We start from the raw sequence: 18,551 nt of genomic DNA on the forward strand, positions 1-18,551 counted from the left end.
TTGCCTGACAACTTGGCAGTGACAGAAAAACAATGATCCAGGCCAGGAAATCAAGCACATGCAGTGGATAAAGTAAATAAGAATAAGATGATGCTGATATTATCAGCATCATCAGCACTAAATGTGGGGGGAAAAAACAAGAAAAACACTGTGTAAGAAAAATGAACTTCCTCTTTAAAGTGTGAAGGTGTTCTTGTCCGTTTTAACACGACTGCACTTTCTTCTTGTGGCTAAATATCCTGCTGATATTCTGCAACAAGGTAGATGGTTTATATGATGTAATGACACAACGTTGTTTGGCTTGTTTGTGCTGCAGAGAAAGACGTTGAGAGATCACAGGTTTGAATTCCTCTTGTTTGAGGAGAAGAATATTTGTGTGTCGTCTATTGTGCGGAGGATCAATGTGTGTTTCTGATTCTTATTGAACTGTAAAGCTCCATCTTACAGCAGCTTTGACTATATTTGATTGTTTTGCAGGATGTTGAGGTTTCAGACTCTGTTAACTGAGCCGTGCATGTACGTAGTGCTTTCATGACTGTTGATGTGTACTTGTGAATGTTTCTACTCCAGAGAGTGGGGCAGTTTAGTTTTTTACTGTCGGGATCTATTTTTTGTTTCATTTAGAATTGATTATTCCTCTTAGTTTTTTTAATTGTTTTATTGTTGTTCTTTTATCAGTTTTTTACTGCATTGCTGAGTGTGATCTGTTTTCCGATGATTTATCTTTCCAATTATATAGTTTTTTTTGTGAAGCACATTGCAACTCTGGTTTTGAAAGGTGCATTATAATTAATGTTTATTATCATTACTTTTATTTTTATTATCCAAAATATATTAAGCTTCCATTTAAGGAGAGGATACTATTTATATAGAAATATGACATCTCTATGTTTAATATTAAGGCTGTTTATGGAACTACTACTCATCCAATCAACACATTTTATTTAAACAGTTTCTAGAGAGTGGGCGAGTTTAGTTTTTTACTGTCGGGATGGGAAATAAAATTCACTCTTCGATAGAAGATGCCAAATTACAAAAAACTTTAAAGTGTATTTTTGGCACTTGGTCCAATTCATGACATTTTTGTCTAGAATCCTGGTTATCTGCTCATCTGTTAATGGTCCTTCACAAATTCCCAGTAAAGTGACGTTTGAAGTGATGTTTTTGGGAAAAACCATAAACCCTCGGAATTTAAAGCCTGTAACAAAATAATATGTTGGCAATTTTACTGGGAACATTTTTTATTTAATCAATTATATAAAAGTATATTGATGAGTCGAATAATCACATCTCTACTAAAACTCATATAGGGGGCATGATTGTGATCGCTCACATAAAGTGATCAGTTTTACTTTCTTCCTTCGCAGGATGCACATTTTGCATGTGGTGTTGCTTTTGGCCTTTCTGGTCCTCGGCCACTCTTCACCTGCTGTAGATAACACGTGGGAGGAGTGGAAAGTCGAAAATCACAGGGTTTATGACAACGAGGTGGGACTTTTCTTTATCGATATACACACATAACAACTCCCACTGGTAGACTAGTAGTTCACACAGTCAGTGCTGATGTTTCAGACGGAGATCAGCTTCAGGAGAGCGGTGTGGGAGAAGAACATGAACCTGGTGCTGAAACACAACCAGGAGGCTTCAGAAGGAAAACACAGCTACACTTTGGGACTGAACCACCTGTCGGACATGGTACGATTCTGCTCCAACACAAACACTGATGTTTTGACAAGAGGAACTTTAGACTTCTCGGTTTTGGATCATGACAGAAAGACGTGTGTTAATGTGGATAATTCATAGATTTACAGATAATAAGCTTATTATTGTCTGGAAAGAAAGCTATGTAGAAGGTGTGTGTTGTATTACAGATGATTTATAATAATCAAGTAAGTGTTAAATGACAAGTGCAGCACCTTTCTTGTGCTCTGTATTAATGTGGGTGTGAGGTGTTGAAATTCAGTGATGAACGTAGGTAAAATCTGATCAAAACCTAACTCTAATATTTTGTTTTGCTTGAGCTACAAATTAAATATCTGCACAGAGTAAAATCTAATACTATCGTACTTTGATTTATCTATTTATCTATTTATCTATTTATCTATTTTTCACTTTTTGTCTTGCACAGCTTTGTGTAGTTAACTGTCTATTTTTTGCTCTGTTCATCTACTTACTTAACAACAGTGAACTGAATAACTGCTTCAATACTAGAAGGGATCTCAGTGGAGCACAAACCTCCACCGAGGCCCAACAGTCTGTTTGAATCCTGAATCTGTGTCTAAATTGAACGGGTTAGTTTCTTGACCTTCGTCCCAAACATCCACCAAGTTTCATGGAAATCTGTTTTGCAGTTTTTGCATAATCCTGCTGAAACAAACAAATCAAACAGCCGGGTGGAAACATAACTTCCGTGGTGGAGGTAATAATCCGAGTTTACTGGCTGCAGTACTGTGCACATCCTACGACTCACATGGCTTTATGGTAACAGCTTAGGATCCAACAGTTATATAACTAAGGAAAACTAATAATCCATAACTTCATATATTCAATATAAAGGAATTTGCAGCCAAACAATGGTCAAATAACAGAACCAGAGTTTGTTCAGGACAGAAATGTGTGTGTGAGACCTCTGGTGGATACAAACTTCATGACAAACATTTAGCCAGAAGACACAATTCTCCTCACACTGTATCACTACACTGACTCATAAGCTAAAGTGAATCCATTGACCTTCACTGGTACAAGGCAGAGCAACACTGTTAATCTGCATTTAAACCTGCACCATGTGGGCTTAATTTAAAGGCTTGATTTAAAGCTCAACCTATAGAACAGCTCTAATCTGACTTTATACAATCTGATTAAATTAATTCAGAAGAGGCTGCTGGGCCAATCTGGACAATCAGTAGCGTTATATGACCTACAGATCATGAGGGGAGGCAATGAAGTTACATAAATTCAAATAAAAAGTCAAATATTTATATATATAATTACTATAGGTCTGCATTTTGTTCCATATTATAATTTCTATAATTAAATAGTTGCTCTGACATCACAGTTTCAGCTACTTCAGGTCTGGCATTTAAATAAATATGGATTTAAAAGTGGGAAAAGCAATCAAGCAATTCATCGATAAAGAAATTACAATTAACTCTATTATCTCCTGATATATACAAAACAATTATGTATAGTATGTAACAAGATACAGTACAAGAAGCAATTACACATAATATTTAAAAAAAAGATATATATTGGCCGCCAGGATATTTCCTCATGTTTCAGTGTCGTCTCTTTGTTCAGATTAATACTTACGTGTGAGGGAATGGAGAATGTGTGGAGTAAACACAAGGGGGGCTTGATAATGCACTGAAGGTAGAAGAGGTTGTTTTGTGTGATGAGCCTAAAGACAGCAGGAAGCCTCAGGAGAGGAGAGTGGAGGTGTGTAGGTGTGACGTGTTGACGCTGCAGGAAACTGGAAACAATGATTTGGACACATTCAGGTGTTTGGCCTCCAGTCAAAGATCCCGAAGGACGAGGTGATACAGTTTCCTTTGAGACAAATAAAGGTGTTGGGATCAATTAAAGTGGGATTATTGTCCAATCTGACAGGAGACACAGGAGGATTGTGCAGCAAAATGTAAGTGAAGTGCAGGACATAATAAATAATAATAATAATAATAATAATAATAATAATAATAATAATAATAATAATAATAATAATAATAATAATAATAATAATAATATAATGATGGACACAAATCAATAAAACCTGTATATGACAGTATATACACGCACATTCATACGCTGCACTTATGTGTCTTCCTCTGTACCTATGCCACAGATGGTGGTCGGTGGTTCGATCCCCGGTTTCACCAGTCTGCATTCCGAAGTGCATAGAAACCGCAGATTGCAACTGACAGTTGTGCCGACAGTGTGTGAACGACGTGTTGTAGAAAAAGCGCTGTGTATAGTAACGCTGAATGAATTTGTGTTTGAATGGGTGGATGTGACTTGTACTGTGAAGCACTTAGAGAGGTCGATGAGAAGTGCTGTAAAAATACAGTAAATACATTTAACCTGCTGATACACAATATTCCAAGAAAACAATGGGTCCAGACTTAAGTAGAGATATATATTACATTTCTGTATTATTTCCTTTCTAGTGTTTTACAGTCCTTTTTCTGTTAAGACAACCGAGGAGATCAACGAGAGGCTGAACGGTTTGAGGCCGGAGGAGGTGGATCTTCTCAGAAACGAGACATTCAAGAGAGCGAGCGGCTCAGTGGCGCCTCCGAGTGTTGACTGGAGGAAGTCGGGCCTGGTCAGTCCTGTGCAGAACCAAGTAAGAAATCAGCTGAGCACAATCTGATGAAGAACCTACGACAAGAAATGCGGTCATTATGTTTTCCTCTCTTCAAAAGGGCAAATGTGGGTCGTGCTGGGCCTTCAGCTCTATGGGGGCTCTCGAGGGGCAGATAGCGAAGCGAACCGGCGCCCTCGTCCCCCTGAGTCCACAGAACCTGCTGGACTGCAGCACCACCGACGGTAACCATGGCTGCAGAGGAGGAAACCGCCCTAAAGCCTTCAAATACGTCATCCGCAACAAAGGCGTCGACTCCGAGATATCTTACCCCTACGAAGCCAAGGTTGTCCTCAGAAAACACCAGGGCCACATTTTCTTTCCTCCTGAAATGCTGGTTTTTAGATTTTGTTAGTTTTAACTTGTTTGTTTGTTGATTCTTTCATTTTTTATTGCAGTAATTTCCAAATATTTGATAATTTTTTACACAATAGGAATAACATTTATAACCAGTTGTTATTTTTTAGAGCTGCAAACCTGTTTTGATGTGTAAAGTGAATAATAATCCTAATCCTAATGTGTGTAATCTACTTTGTAATATTGTGATGTTATATATGTTTTCACTCTATATTCATCAAATTTCTGATTCGTCTCATTTCTCTTTGTAGGACAGGAAATGTCGTTACTCTGTGAAAGGAAAAGCTGGACACTGCTCTAATTTTAACGTCCTTCCAAAAGGAGACGAGATCGCTCTGCGGGACGAGACAGCATCAGTGGGACCTATCTCTGTGGGTGTGTACTCCAAGTTGCCGTCGTTCCACCAGTACAGACGAGGTGAGGCTGGTTCTCATCTGAGAAACCTAAAACCCTTTATTTGTAGTGAAGTTAATCGGTCACTGAACATCAGGTTTCTGTGTAAATATAATGATTATATGACATGTACAATTATTTCATATTGACATTTCGCTTTTATTAAAACATTTTATGTTTCATTTATCCTTTGTTGATTTCAGATTTGTGGAGGTATCCACTATATTAGGCAATCTGTCAAACAAGGATTAAGTATGATTTTACAGTACAAGTAAGACTGTACTTTGTAAAATACAAATACTCTCAATATTTCTGTTTGATAAATGGAATATTTTGTGATCTTTTCCTCTGATTCTGCATTTGAAGCTCACACTGTCATTATAAAGTGGATAAATACTGTTATCTCAGCATTTATACTGTTCCCAAGTCTCTAAAGATGAATGAACCTTTGCAATATGTGAACAAATCTAAGTTTTAACTATTATTAAGGTGGTAAGATTTATATTAATGTTCTCTATCTAAAGATAGATGTATTTTAAGTGAGGAGGATTTGGGTTATTTTAACAAGGCCTCTGTTAGTTTAGTTTGGCAAATCAAATATAATGTCTTTTCACTGGAAGTTGTCAGAACAACAGTAAGTTTACAGTTTATGAACTCATCTCTTACATTTACATTCTTAGTAAATAACTTCTGAGGCTTCACTCAATCTTCAAACTTCAAGAGCGTTTGTGACACTTCATAATTTTCTCATCTACAGCGTCATGTTACTAAACTTATGAACCTTTCAGGTGTATACAACGACCCGAAATGCAACTCGAGCTTTCTAACTCACGCTGTCCTGGTTGTGGGCTACGGCACCGACAACGGACAAGACTACTGGCTGGTGAAAAACAGGTGACTGCTGCCTCTTATGACTGGATAGTTGAAATCCTGCCACCTTCACTCATATGTGAAAAGAAACATGTGGATCCACGTGTATGATCAATGTTGAATCTGACTCTTTTCTTGTGATTTCAGTTGGGGAACTAAGTGGGGAGAGAAAGGCTACATCCGAATGGCGAGGAACAAGAATAACCTCTGCGGCATCGCCAACTTGGCAGTTTATCCAATTCTGTGAAAACGTCACCGGAATCATCTCTCAGAAGATTTCTTTTTTAAATTTAATATCAGAGACAAGATGTTTTTTTCTCTTTAAATTGCAGATGCTGTCCTGAACGTTAAAAATAAAGCAAATATCCAAAAAAATAAAGCAAATTTCACAAAAATTATGGTTTCTGCCATGGTGGCCTTTCTCACAGATGATTTTAATTCTTGGATGATAATCAAGAAAAAACTTGCTTTGTACTCTTTTGCATATCTCATAAGTTTTAAGTGTATTTTTGAGTTGCTGTGTTTATTTCAATGACAATGTACAAGATGTCAAATGTACCAAAGTGATTAGATAACTCTCTTGACAATGAAGAAAACATAAAAAGATAGAAATTGTTTTTTTATTTGCTGCATTTAATTTTAGTTTCATCTGATTGGTTCATAAAATTACTTGTCACCATCCTTCTACGTCTCATTTATCACATTATTCTTCCTCAGATCTCACAGTTTTTCTCTCAGCGGTGGTTCGAAGAGAAGTTTGACTTTTTCATGTTTGATTGTTGTAAAACTTCAGACTCATATTGAATCAATTGAGAACAGAAAATCAGATTGTCTCTCTTGTTTGATTCATGCAGTCTGAAAGCAGAAAGAGGGAGACGGTGTAACCTTGCACCAAATGAAGCATCACACGGACTTAAATGCTCAATTATCTGCGGGTCCACAATTACTGCAAACATCATCCGTCTCCTGGACAAATTACAATATCAAAGTGGCAGCATTTCCCAGGCATTTGTTACATTGAGTATGTCATGTTTTGTTTATTAGATGTTGTGATTACAGGGAAGGCTGTTTGCAGGCGGATTTAAAATAGCGCTTTTGCCATTTTCCATAATGTTCTGCATCTTTCAGGGCAAATAGATTTGACTTATATGCAGAATAATGTAGCAGCAACATACTGATGAGGACGTGTGGTGGCATTTAACGCTAAATATCACTCACAGCTTAAACATACAAACATCAACTGTGTAGGGTTTTGCTTGTATTTGTTGATGGTTTAATAAAGAATCAAAATTGCATTTTGGTCTATTTTTCTGTTTCATTTAGAATTGATTATTCCTCTTAGTTTTTGTTATTGTTTTATTGTTGTTCTTATATCTGTTTTTTTACTGCATTGCTGAGTGTGATCTGGCTTTTCTGTGATTTATCTTTCCAATTATATAATTATTTTGTGAACCACCTTGCAACTCTGGTTTTGAAAGGTTCCATAGAAATAAATGTTTATTATCATTACTATTATTTTTATTACGCAAAATATATTAAGCTTCCATTTAAGGAGAGGAGAAGGATCAATACAAGACAAACATTTTCATGACTCATGTTTAATATTGTTTTAAAAGTGTCATATTTCACATAAATCTTTTCATATTTATTTCTGCTCTAAATGTGGCCACATCAAACATTTTTTATTTAATTTCAGGCTTTTTCAATATGTTATATTTTACTCAAACACGTAAAATAAAATAAAACCTCAGAAAAAAATTGATTTAAGATACAACATTAAAATTTTATATTTCAGGTATATGCTCAGATCTAGAGGAACTGAGTGTGTACAAATTGTAAAAACTGTAAACACAGATTAAATTATATTGAATAAAAATAACAATAATAGTATTTACTACTCATCCAATCAACTAATTTTATTTAAACAGTTTCTAAACCCAACACTAGGGGCAGCAAACGCAGAAATACATCAGTGCACTAGTTTGGAGAAATGCAGGGATGTTGACCATCTGCAGGATTTTTCTGTCACTGCATCAAAGTCGACTGTGACTGTTCAAACGTTACCGTCACATATTTCATGACCATCACAAGTAATGAATTCCTGCGATGGTCACGTCACGCGAAATAGACAGATTATCTAATCTATTTAACATTAGATTCACTTTCACTGTTTCCTTTGCACAAATCCTCCTCATTTGCTAAACGATTCCTCTTCACATTCACTTGCATGTCTTCCACGAGCAGTTTCATTTATCTACTGGCCTTTTCCTATCATTCAACCTCTGTCGCTTGCACTTCTCGGACTGGAGAGATATTTTGGGCCACTGCTGCAGCTGGTTGAGAATTAGAATCACAAGACGAGCCAGTGGGAAAAAAACAAACAAGAAAAACACTGTGTAAGAAAAATGAACTTCCTCTTTAAAGTGTGAAGGTGTTCTTGTCCGTTTCAACACGATTGCACTTTCTTCTTGTGGCTTAATATCCTGCTGATATTCTGCAACAAGATAGATGGTTTATATGATGTAATGACACGACGTTGTTTGGCTTGTTTGTGCTGCAGAGAAAGACATTGAGAGATCACAGGTTTCAATTCCTCCTGTTTGAGGAGAAGAATATTTGTGTGTCGTCTATTGTGCAGGATCAATGTGTGTTTCTGATTCTTATTGAACTGTAAAGCTCCATCTTACAGCAGCTTTGACTATATTCGATTGTTTTGCACGATGTTGAGGTTTCAGACTCTGTTAACTGAGCCGTGCATGTACGTAGTGCTTTCATGACTGTTGATGTGTACTTGTGAATGTTTCTACTCCAGAGAGTGGGGGAGTTTAGTTTTTTACTGTCGGGATCTATTTTTTGTTTCATTTAGAATTGATTATTCCTCTTAGTTTTTTTAATTGTTTTATTGTTGTTCTTTTATCAGTTTTTTACTGCATTGCTGAGTGTGATCTGTTTTTCGATGATTTATCTTTCCAATTATATAATTTTTTTGTGAAGCACATTGCAACTCTGGTTTTGAAAGGTGCATTATAATTAATGTTTATTATCATTACTTTTATTTTTATTATCCAAAATATATTAAGCTTCCATTTAAGGAGAGGATACTATTTATATAGAAATATGACATCTCTATGTTTAATATTAAGGCTGTTTATGGAACTACTACTCATCCAATCAACACATTTTATTTAAACAGTTTCTAAACCCAACACTAGGGGCAGCAAACGCAGAAATACATCAGTGCACTAGTTTGGAGAAATGCAGTGATGTTGACCATCTGCAGGATTTTTCTGTCACTGCATCAAAGTCGACTGTGACTGTTCAAACGTTACTGTCACATATTTCATGACCATCACAAGTAATGAATTCCTGCGATGGTCACGTCACAGGAAATAGACAGATTATCTGATCTATTTAACATTAGATTCACTTTCACTGTTTCCTTTGCACAAATCCTCCTCATTCGCTAAACGATTCCTCTTCACATTCACTTGCATGTCTTCCACGAGCAGTTTCATTTATCTACTGGCCTTTTCCTAACATTCAACCTCTGTCGCTTGCACTTCTCGGACTGGAGAGATATTTTGGGCCACTGCTGCAGCTGGTTGAGAATTAGAATCACAAGACGAGCCAGTGGGAAAAAAACAAACAAGAAAAACATTTTGTAAGAAAAATGAACTTCCTCTATAAAGTATGAAGGTGTTCTTGTCCGTTTCAACACGATTGCACTTTCTTCTTGTGGCTTAATATCCTGCTGATATTCTGCAACAAGGTAGATGGTTTATATGATGTAATGACACGACGTTGTTTGGCTTGTTTGTGCTGCAGAGAAAGACATTGAGAGATCACAGGTTTGAATTCCTCCTGTTTGAGGAGAAGAATATTTGTGTGTCGTCTTTTGTGCAGGATCAATGTGTGTTTCTGATTCTTATTGAACTGTAAAGCTCCATCTTACAGCAGCTTTGACTATATTCGATTGTTTTGCACGATGTTGAGGTTTCAGACTCTGTTAACTGAGCCGTGCATGTACGTAGTGCTTTCATGACTGTTGATGTGTACTTGTGAATGTTTCTACTCCAAAGAGTGGGGGAGTTTAGTTTTTTACTGTCGGGATCTATTTTTTATTTCATTTAGAATTGATTATTCCTCTTAGTTTTTTTAATTGTTTTATTGTTGTTCTTTTATCAGTTTTTTACTGCATTGCTGAGTGTGATCTGTTTTTCGATGATTTATCTTTCCAATTATATAATTTTTTTGTGAAGCACATTGCAACTCTGGTTTTGAAAGGTGCATTATAATTAATGTTTATTATCATTACTTTTATTTTTATTATCCAAAATATATTAAGCTTCCATTTAAGGAGAGGATAATATTTATATAGAAATATGACATCTCTATGTTTAATATTAAGGCTGTTTATGGAACTGCTACTCATCCAATCAACACATTTTATTTAAACAGTTTCTAGCGAGTGGGGGAGTTTAGTTTTTTACTGTCGGGATGGAAAATAAAATTCACTCTTCGATAGAAGATGCCAAATTACTAAAAACTTTAAAGTGTATTTTTGGCGCTTGGTCCAAATCATGAAATTTTTGTCTAGAATCCTGGTTATCTGCTCATCTGTTAATGGTCCTTCACAAATTCCCAGTAAAGTGACGTTTGAAGTGATGTTTTTTGAGAAAAACCATAAACCCTCGGAATTTAAAGCCTGTAACAAAATTATATTTTGGCAATTTTACTGGGAAAAAAAATAATTTAATCAATTATATAAAAGTATATTGATGAGTCGAATAATCACATCTCTACTAAAACTCATATAGGGGGCATGATTGTGATCGCTCACATAAAGTGATCAGTTTTACTTTCTTCCTTCGCAGGATGCACATTTTGCATGTGGTGTTGCTTTTGGCCTTTCTGGTCCTCGGCCACTCTTCACCTGCTGTAGACAAGATGTGGGAGGAGTGGAAAGTCAATAATCGCAGGGTTTATGACAACGAGGTGGGACTTTTCTTTATCGATATACACACATAACAACTCCCACTGGTAGACTAGTAGTTCACACAGTCAGTGCTGATGTTTCAGATGGAGAACAGCTTCAGGAGAGCGGTGTGGGAGAAGAACATGAACCTGGTGCTGAAACACAACCAGGAGGCTTCAGAAGGAAAACACAGCTACACTTTGGGACTGAACCACCTGTCGGACATGGTACGATTCTGCTCCAACATAAACACTGATGTTTTGACAAGAGGAACTTTAGACTTCTCGGTTTTGGATCATGACAGAAAGACGTGTGTTAATGTGGATAATTCTTAGATTTACAGATAATAAGCTTATTATTGTCTGGATTCACACAGATACAGTTCTAATTATTAGCAAAACTATGTAGAAGGCGTGTGTTGTATTACAGATGATTTATAATAATCAAGTAAGTGTTAAATGACAAGTGCAGCACCTTTCTTGTGCTCTGTATTAATGTGGGTGTGAGGTGTTGAAATTCAGTGATGAACGTAGGTAAAATCTGATCAAAACCTAACTCTAATATTTTGTTTTGCTTGAGCTACAAGTTAAATATCTGCACAGAGTAAAATCTAATACTATCGTACTTTGATTTATCTATTTATCTATTTATCTATTTATCTATTTTTCACTTTTTGTCTTGCACAGCTTTGTGTAGTTAACTGTCTATTTTTTGCTCTGTTCATCTACTTACTTAACAACAGTGAACTGAATAACTGCTTCAATACTAGAAGGGATCTCAGTGGAGCACAAACCTCCACCGAGGCCCAACAGTCTGTTTGAATCCTGAATCTGTGTCTAAATTGAACGGGTTAGTTTCTTGACCTTCGTCCCAAACATCCACCAAGTTTCATGGAAATCTGTTTTGCAGTTTTTGCATAATCCTGTTGAAACAAACAAATCAAACAGCCGGGTGGAAACATAACTTCCGTGGTGGAGGTAATAATCCGAGTTTACTGGCTGCAGTACTGTGCACATCCTACGACTCACATGGCTTTATGGTAACAGCTTAGGATCCAACAGTTATATAACTAAGGAAAACTAATAATCCATAACTTCATATTTTCAATATAAAGGAATTTGCAGCCAAACAATGGTCAAATAACAGAACCAGAGTTTGTTCAGGACAGAAATGTGTGTGTGAGACCTCTGGTGGATATAAACTTCATGACAAACATTTAGCCAGAAGACACAATTCTCCTCACACTGTATCACTACACTGACTCATAAGCTAAAGTGAATCCATTGACCTTCACTGGTACAAGGCAGAGCAACACTGTTAATCTGCATTTAAACCTGCACCATGTGGGCTTAATTTAAAGGCTTGATTTAAAGCTCAACCTATAGAACAGCTCTAATCTGACTTTATACAATCTGATTAAATTAATCCAGAAGAGGCTGCTGGGCCAATCTGGACAATCAGTAGCGTTATATGACCTACAGATCATGAGGTGAAGCAATGAAGTTACATAAATTCATATAAAAAGAGGGGGGGGGGGCCTTGATAAAGATGCACTGGAAGGTACTGGAAAGAGGTTGTTTTGTGTGATGAGCCTAAAGACAGCAGGAAGCCTCAGGAGAGGAGAGTGGAGGTGTGTAGGTGTGACGTGTTGACGCTGCAGGAAACTGGAAACAATGATTTGGACACATTCAGGCGTTTGGCCTCCAGTCAAAGATCCCGAAGGACGAGGTGATACAGTTTCCTTTGAGACAAATAAAGGTGTTGGGATCAATTAAAGTGGGATTATTGTCCAATCTGACAGGAGACACAGGAGGATTTTGCAGCAAAATGTAAGTGAAGTGCAGGACATAATATAATAATAATAATAATAATAATAATGCTGGACACAAATCAATAAAACATGTATATGACAGTATATACACGCACATTCATACAGTGCATTTGTGTGCAGCACTTTCTCTGTCATGGTTACGTCAGGAGATAACGAGGGAAACTGGGATTGAAACTTCCACCTTGCGGTTAAAGGACAACCCGCTGTACCTATGCCACAGATGGTAGTCGGTGGTTCGATCCCCGGTTTCACCAGTCTGCATTCCGAAGTGCATTGAAACCGCAGATTGCAACTGACAGTTGTGCCGACAGTGTGTGAACGACGTGTTGTAGAAAAAGCGCTGTGTATAGTAACGCTGAATGAATTTGTGTTTGAATGGGTGGATGTGACTTGTACTGTGAAGCACTTAGAGAGGTCGATGAGAAGTGCTGTAAAAATACAGTAAATACATTTAACCTGCTGATACACAATATTCCAAGAAAAAAATGGGTCCAGACTTAAGTAGAGATATATATTACATTTCTGTATTATTTCCTTTCTAGTGTTTTACAGTCCTTTTTCTGTTAAGACAACCGAGGAGATCAACGAGAGGCTGAACGGTGCGAGGCCGGAGGAGGTGGATCTTCTCAGAAACGAGACATTCAAGAGAGCGAGCGGCTCAGTGGCGCCTCCGAGTGTTGACTGGAGGAAGTCGGGCCTGGTCAGTGCTGTGCAGAACCAAGTAAGAAATCAGCTGAGCACAATCTGATGAAGAACCTACGATGAGAAACGTGGTCATTATATTTTCCTCTCTTCAAAAGGGCAAATGTGGGTCGTGCTGGGCCTTCAGCTCTATGGGGGCTCTCGAGGGGCAGATAGCGAAGCAAACCAAAGTCCTCGTCCCCCTGAGTCCACAGAACCTGGTGGACTGCAGCACCACCGACGGTAACAAAGGCTGCATTTTCGGATACCTCTCCAAAGCCTTCAAATACGTCATCCGCAACAAAGGCGTCGACTCCGAGAAATCTTACCCCTACGAAGCCAAGGTTGTCCTCAGAAAACACCAGGGCCACATTTAATTTCCTCCTGAAATGCTGTTTTTTAGTTTTTGTTAGTTTTAACTTGTTTGTTTGTTGATTCTTTTGTTTTTTTATTGCAGTAATTTCCAAATATTTGATAATTTTTTACACAATAGGAATAACATTTATAACCAGTTGTTATTTTTTAGAGCTGCAAACCTGTTTTGATGTGTAAAGTGAATAATAATCCACTGAACATAATGTAGTTGCATAATGTGTGTAATTTACTGTGTAATATTGTGATGTTATATATGTTTCAACTCTATATTCATCAAATTTCTGATTTCATTCGTCTCATTTCTCTTTGTAGGACGGGAAATGTCGTTACGATGTGAAAGGAAAAGCTGGAACCTGCTCTAATTTTACAGTCCTTCCAAAAGGAAACGAGATCGCTCTGCGGGACGAGACAGCATCAGTGGGACCTATCTCTGTGCTTGTGGACGCCAAGTTGCCGTCGTTCCACCAGTACAGAGGAGGTGAGGCTGGTTCTCATCTGAGAAAACTAAAACCCTTTATTTGTAGTGAAGTTAATCGGTCACTGTACATGAGGTTTCTGTGTAAATATAATGATTATATGACATGTACAATTATTTCACATTGACATTTCGCTTTTATTAAATCATTTTGTTTCATTTATCCTTTGTTGATTTCAGATTTGTGGAGGTATCCACTATATTAGGCAATCTGTCAAACGAGGATTAAGTATGATTTTAAAGTACAAGTAAGATTGTACTTTGTAAAATACAAATACTCTCAATATTTCTGTTTGATAAATGAAATATTTTGTGATCTTTTCCTCTGATTCTGCATTTGAAGCTCACACTGTCATTATAAAGTGGATAAATACTGTTATCTCAGCATTTATACTGTTCCCAAGTCTCTAAAGATGAATGAACCTTTGCAATATGTGAACAAATCTAAGTTTTAACTTTTATTAAGGTGGTAAGATTTATATTAAGGTCCTCTATCTATAGATAGATGTATTTTAAGTGAGGAGGATTTGGGTTATTTTAACAAGGCCTCTGTTAGTTTAGTTTGGCAAATCAAATATAATGTCTTTTCACTGGAAGTTGTCAGAACAACGGTAAGTTTACAGTTTATGAACTCATCTCTTACATTTACATTCTTAGTAAATAACTTCTGAGGCTTCACTCAATCTTCAAACTTCAAGAGGGTTTGTGACACTTGATAATTTTCTCATCTACAGTGTCATGTTACTAAACTTATGAACCTTTCAGGTGTATACAACGACCCGAAATGCTCGAGCTCTGTAACTCACGCCGTCCTGGTTGTGGGCTACGGCACCGACAACGGACAAGACTACTGGCTGGTGAAAAACAGGTGACTGCTGCCTCTTATGACTGGATAGTTGAAATCCTGCCACCTTCACTCATATGTGAAAAGAAACATGTGGATCCACGTGTATGATCAATGTTGAATCTGACTCTTTTCTTGTGGTTTCAGTTGGGGAACTAAGTGGGGAGAGAAAGGCTACATCCGAATGGCGAGGAACAAGAATAACCTCTGCGGCATCGCCAACTTTGCAGTTTATCCAATTCTGTGAAAACGTCACCGGAATCATCTCTCAAAAGATTTCTTTTTTAAATTTAATATCAGAGACAAGATGTTTTTTTCTCTTTAAATTGCAGATGCTGTCCTGAATGTTAAAAATAAAGCAAATATCCAAAAAACTAAAGCAAATTTCACAAAAATTATGGTTTCTGCCATGGTGGCCTTTCTCACAGATGATTTTAATTCTTGGATGATAATCAAGAAAAAACTTGCTTTGTACTCTTTTGCATATCTCATAAGTTTTAAGTGTATTTTTTAGTTGCTGTGTTTATTTCAATGACAATGTACAAGATGTCAAATGTACCAAAGTGATTAGATAACTCTCTTGACAATGAAGAAAACATAAAAAGATAGAAATTGTTTTTTTATTTGCTGCATTTAATTTGAGTTTCATCTGATTGGCTCATAGAATTACTTGTCACCATCCTTCTACGTCTCATTTATCACATTATTCTTCCTCAGATCTCACAGTTTTTCTCTCAGCGGTGGTTCGAAGAGAAGTTTGACTTTTTCATGTTTGATTGTTGTAAAACCTCAGACTCATATTGAATCAATTGAGAACAGAAAATCAGATTGTCCTCTCTTGTTTGATTCATGCTGTCTGAAAGCAGAAAGAGGGAGACGGTGTAACCTTGCACCAAATGAAGCATCACACGGACTTAAATGCTCAATTATCTGCGGGTCCACAATTACTGCAAACATCATCCGTCTCCTGGACAAATTACAATATCAAAGTGGTAGCATTTCCCAGGCATTTGTTACATTGAGTATGTCATGTTTTGTTTATTAGATGTTGTGATTACAGGGAAGGCTGTTTGCAGGCGGATTTAAAATAGCGCTTTTGCCATTTTCCATAATGTTCTGCATCTTTCAGGGCAAATAGATTTGACTTATATGCAGAATAATGTAGCAGCAACATACTGATGAGGACGTGTGGTGGCATTTAACGCTAAATATCACTCACAGCTTAAACATACAAACATCAACTGTGTAGGATTTTGCTTGTATTTGTTGATGGTTTAATAAAGAATCAAAATTGCATTTTGGTCTATTTTTCTGTTTCATTTAGAATTGATTATTCCTCTTAGTTTTTGTTATTGTTTTATTGTTGTTCTTATATCTGTTTTTTTACTGCATTGCTGAGTGTGATCTGGCTTTTCTGTGATTTGTCTTTCCAATTATATAATTATTTTGTGAACCACCTTGCAACTCTGGTTTTGAAAGGTTCCATAGAAATAAATGTTTATTATCATTACTATTATTTTTATTACGCAAAATATATTAAGCTTCCATTTAAGGAGAGGAGAAGGATCAATACAAGACAAACATTTTCATGACTCATGTTTAAAGGGGACATAGCATGCAAATTCCACTTTGTTAGTGCTTCTACAGGTTAATGTGGGTATCTGGCATGTCTACCAACCCAAAAACTCTGGGGAAAAAACACTCGCGCGTTTTGTTATAGTTCCTCTAAGTCAGAAACGTCATGCTTGAGCGACTCGATTGCGCTTCCTGGGTATTGTGTCGTAACAATACACTGGAAGTCTCCTACATGGTCTTGGCCCACCCACCCCCGTCCCGTCCCGTCCCCCACACTCGTTACTTCCGGGTTTACACCGGAGGCTGCGAGGCGAGCGCAGCGCCGTTCCCAAGCACGCAGCCGGGCTGTTCACACGGGACGAGCATTTCTCCGCTGGTCAGCCCGCGATTCACTCACATGTGGCATTTGTCTGGATCGTTGGGACTGGGAGGCTGCAGCAGCTGCTCGGGAGCGACCGCTCGCCTCTCCGGGCGTGAGCTGGAATTTGTGTCAGCGCCACGCAGCCAGCAGTGTGGAGGACTTCCGCAGTGTTCAGCGCTACTGTAACCCCGAACCCCGACATTCAACGGGTACAACAACAAGCGGAGAAAGCAGAATCGCGGGCTGACCTTATATGTACAGTCTATGGGGCTGACCAGCGGAGAAATGCTCGTCCCTGTGAACAGCCAGGCGGCGTGCGCTTGAGAACGGCGCTGCGCTGCCTCGCAGCGGTCTTCCACACTGCCAGCTGTGTGGAAGACTTCCGCAGTGTTCAGCTCTACTGTATGCCGGGTTACAGTAGTTCCGCCGGGTTACAGTAGTTCCGCCGGGTTACAGTAGTTACGCCGGGGTACACCGGACGCGGAAGTGCCGCTGCGAGGCAGCGCAGCGCCGTTCTCCAGCACGCAGCCGCCTGGCTGTTCACACGGGACGAGCATTTCTCCGCTGGTCAGCCCCATAGACTGTATATATAAGGTCAGCCCGCGATTCTGCTTTCTCCGCTTGTTGTTGTACCCGTTGAATGTCGGGGTTCGGGGGTAAATGATGGTCTTCAACTTGTGGTAAAATGGGCATGCTATGTCCCCTTTAATATTGTTTTAAAAGTGTCATATTTCACATAAATCTTTTCATATTTATTTCTGCTCCAAATGTAGCCACATCAAACATTTTTTATTTAATTTCAGGCTTTTTCAATATGTTATATTTTACTCAAACACGTAAAATAGAATAAAACCTCAGAAAAAAATTGATTTAAGATACAACATTAAAATTTTATATTTCAGGTATATGCTCAGATCTAGAGGAACTGAGTGTGTACAAATTGTAAAAACTGTAAACACAGATTAAATTATATTGAATAAAAATAACAATAATAGTATTTACTACTCATCCAATCAACTAATTTTATTTAAACAGTTTCTAAAACCAACACTAAGCAAACGCAGAAATACATCAGGCAAAATTACTTGGAGAAATGCAGATGTTGACCATCTGCAGGATTTTTCGTCACTGCATCAAAGTCGATCAGACTGTTCAAACGCTATCAGCCACATACTTCATGACCATCACAAGTAATGAATTCCAGCCGTATGGTCACGCCACGCGAAATAGACAGATTATCTAATCTATTTAACATTAGATTCATTTTTCACTGTTTCATTTGCACAAATCCTCCTCATTTGCTAAACGATTCCTCTTCACATTCACTCTTGCATGTCTTCCACGAGAGCAGTTTCATTTATCTACTGGCCTTTTCCTAACATTCAACCTCCAGCTTTTACACTTCTGACTGAGAGATATTTTGGGCCAATGTTGCAGCTGGTTGAGAATTAGAATCA

General features: G+C 37.7%; 1 protein-coding gene across 5 annotated transcripts; it reads left to right on the forward strand.

The window, feature by feature from the left end:
• Positions 1 to 204: 204 nt before the first annotated feature.
• On the forward strand, positions 205 to 15,537 carry LOC124855045 (procathepsin L-like). Of its 5 annotated transcripts, none has more exons than XM_047344316.1 (8): positions 205 to 339; positions 1,368 to 1,488; positions 1,573 to 1,695; positions 4,187 to 4,339; positions 4,419 to 4,643; positions 4,966 to 5,131; positions 5,896 to 6,001; positions 6,125 to 7,272. In XM_047344316.1, the coding sequence occupies exons 2-8, from the start codon at positions 1,369 to 1,371 to the stop codon at positions 6,222 to 6,224; spliced, it is 993 nt and encodes a 330-aa protein (XP_047200272.1). In that variant the 5' UTR covers positions 205 to 339; position 1,368; the 3' UTR covers positions 6,225 to 7,272. The 5 variants fall into 5 exon arrangements, with proteins under 5 accessions (XP_047200272.1, XP_047200273.1, XP_047200271.1 ...); XM_047344317.1 differs by lacking the exons at positions 1,368 to 1,488; positions 1,573 to 1,695; positions 4,187 to 4,339; ... (2 more) ...; positions 5,896 to 6,001; positions 6,125 to 7,272 and adding exons at positions 10,852 to 10,972; positions 11,057 to 11,179; positions 13,352 to 13,504; ... (2 more) ...; positions 15,080 to 15,182; positions 15,306 to 15,537 and having other exon boundaries at positions 260 to 339; XM_047344315.1 differs by lacking the exons at positions 205 to 339; positions 5,896 to 6,001; positions 6,125 to 7,272 and adding exons at positions 363 to 516; positions 15,080 to 15,182; positions 15,306 to 15,537.
• Positions 15,538 to 18,551: the final 3,014 nt, after the last annotated feature.

The sequence above is a fragment of the Hippoglossus stenolepis genome, chromosome 17 (genome assembly GCF_022539355.2).
Source record: "Hippoglossus stenolepis isolate QCI-W04-F060 chromosome 17, HSTE1.2, whole genome shotgun sequence".
Lineage (NCBI taxonomy): Eukaryota > Metazoa > Chordata > Actinopteri > Pleuronectiformes > Pleuronectidae > Hippoglossus > Hippoglossus stenolepis.

Excerpts from the sequence above, each read along its gene's own strand:
- LOC124855045 (XM_047344313.1), top strand. The coding sequence starts at position 479 with ATGTTGAGGTTTCAGACTCTGTTAACTGAGCCGTGCAT. Across the intron at positions 517-1,367 it reads CTGTTAACTGAGCCGTGCAT|GATGCACATTTTGCATGTGG; the intron begins GTACGTAGTGCT and ends CTTCCTTCGCAG. Across the intron at positions 6,002-6,124 it reads TACTGGCTGGTGAAAAACAG|TTGGGGAACTAAGTGGGGAG; the intron begins GTGACTGCTGCC and ends TTGTGATTTCAG.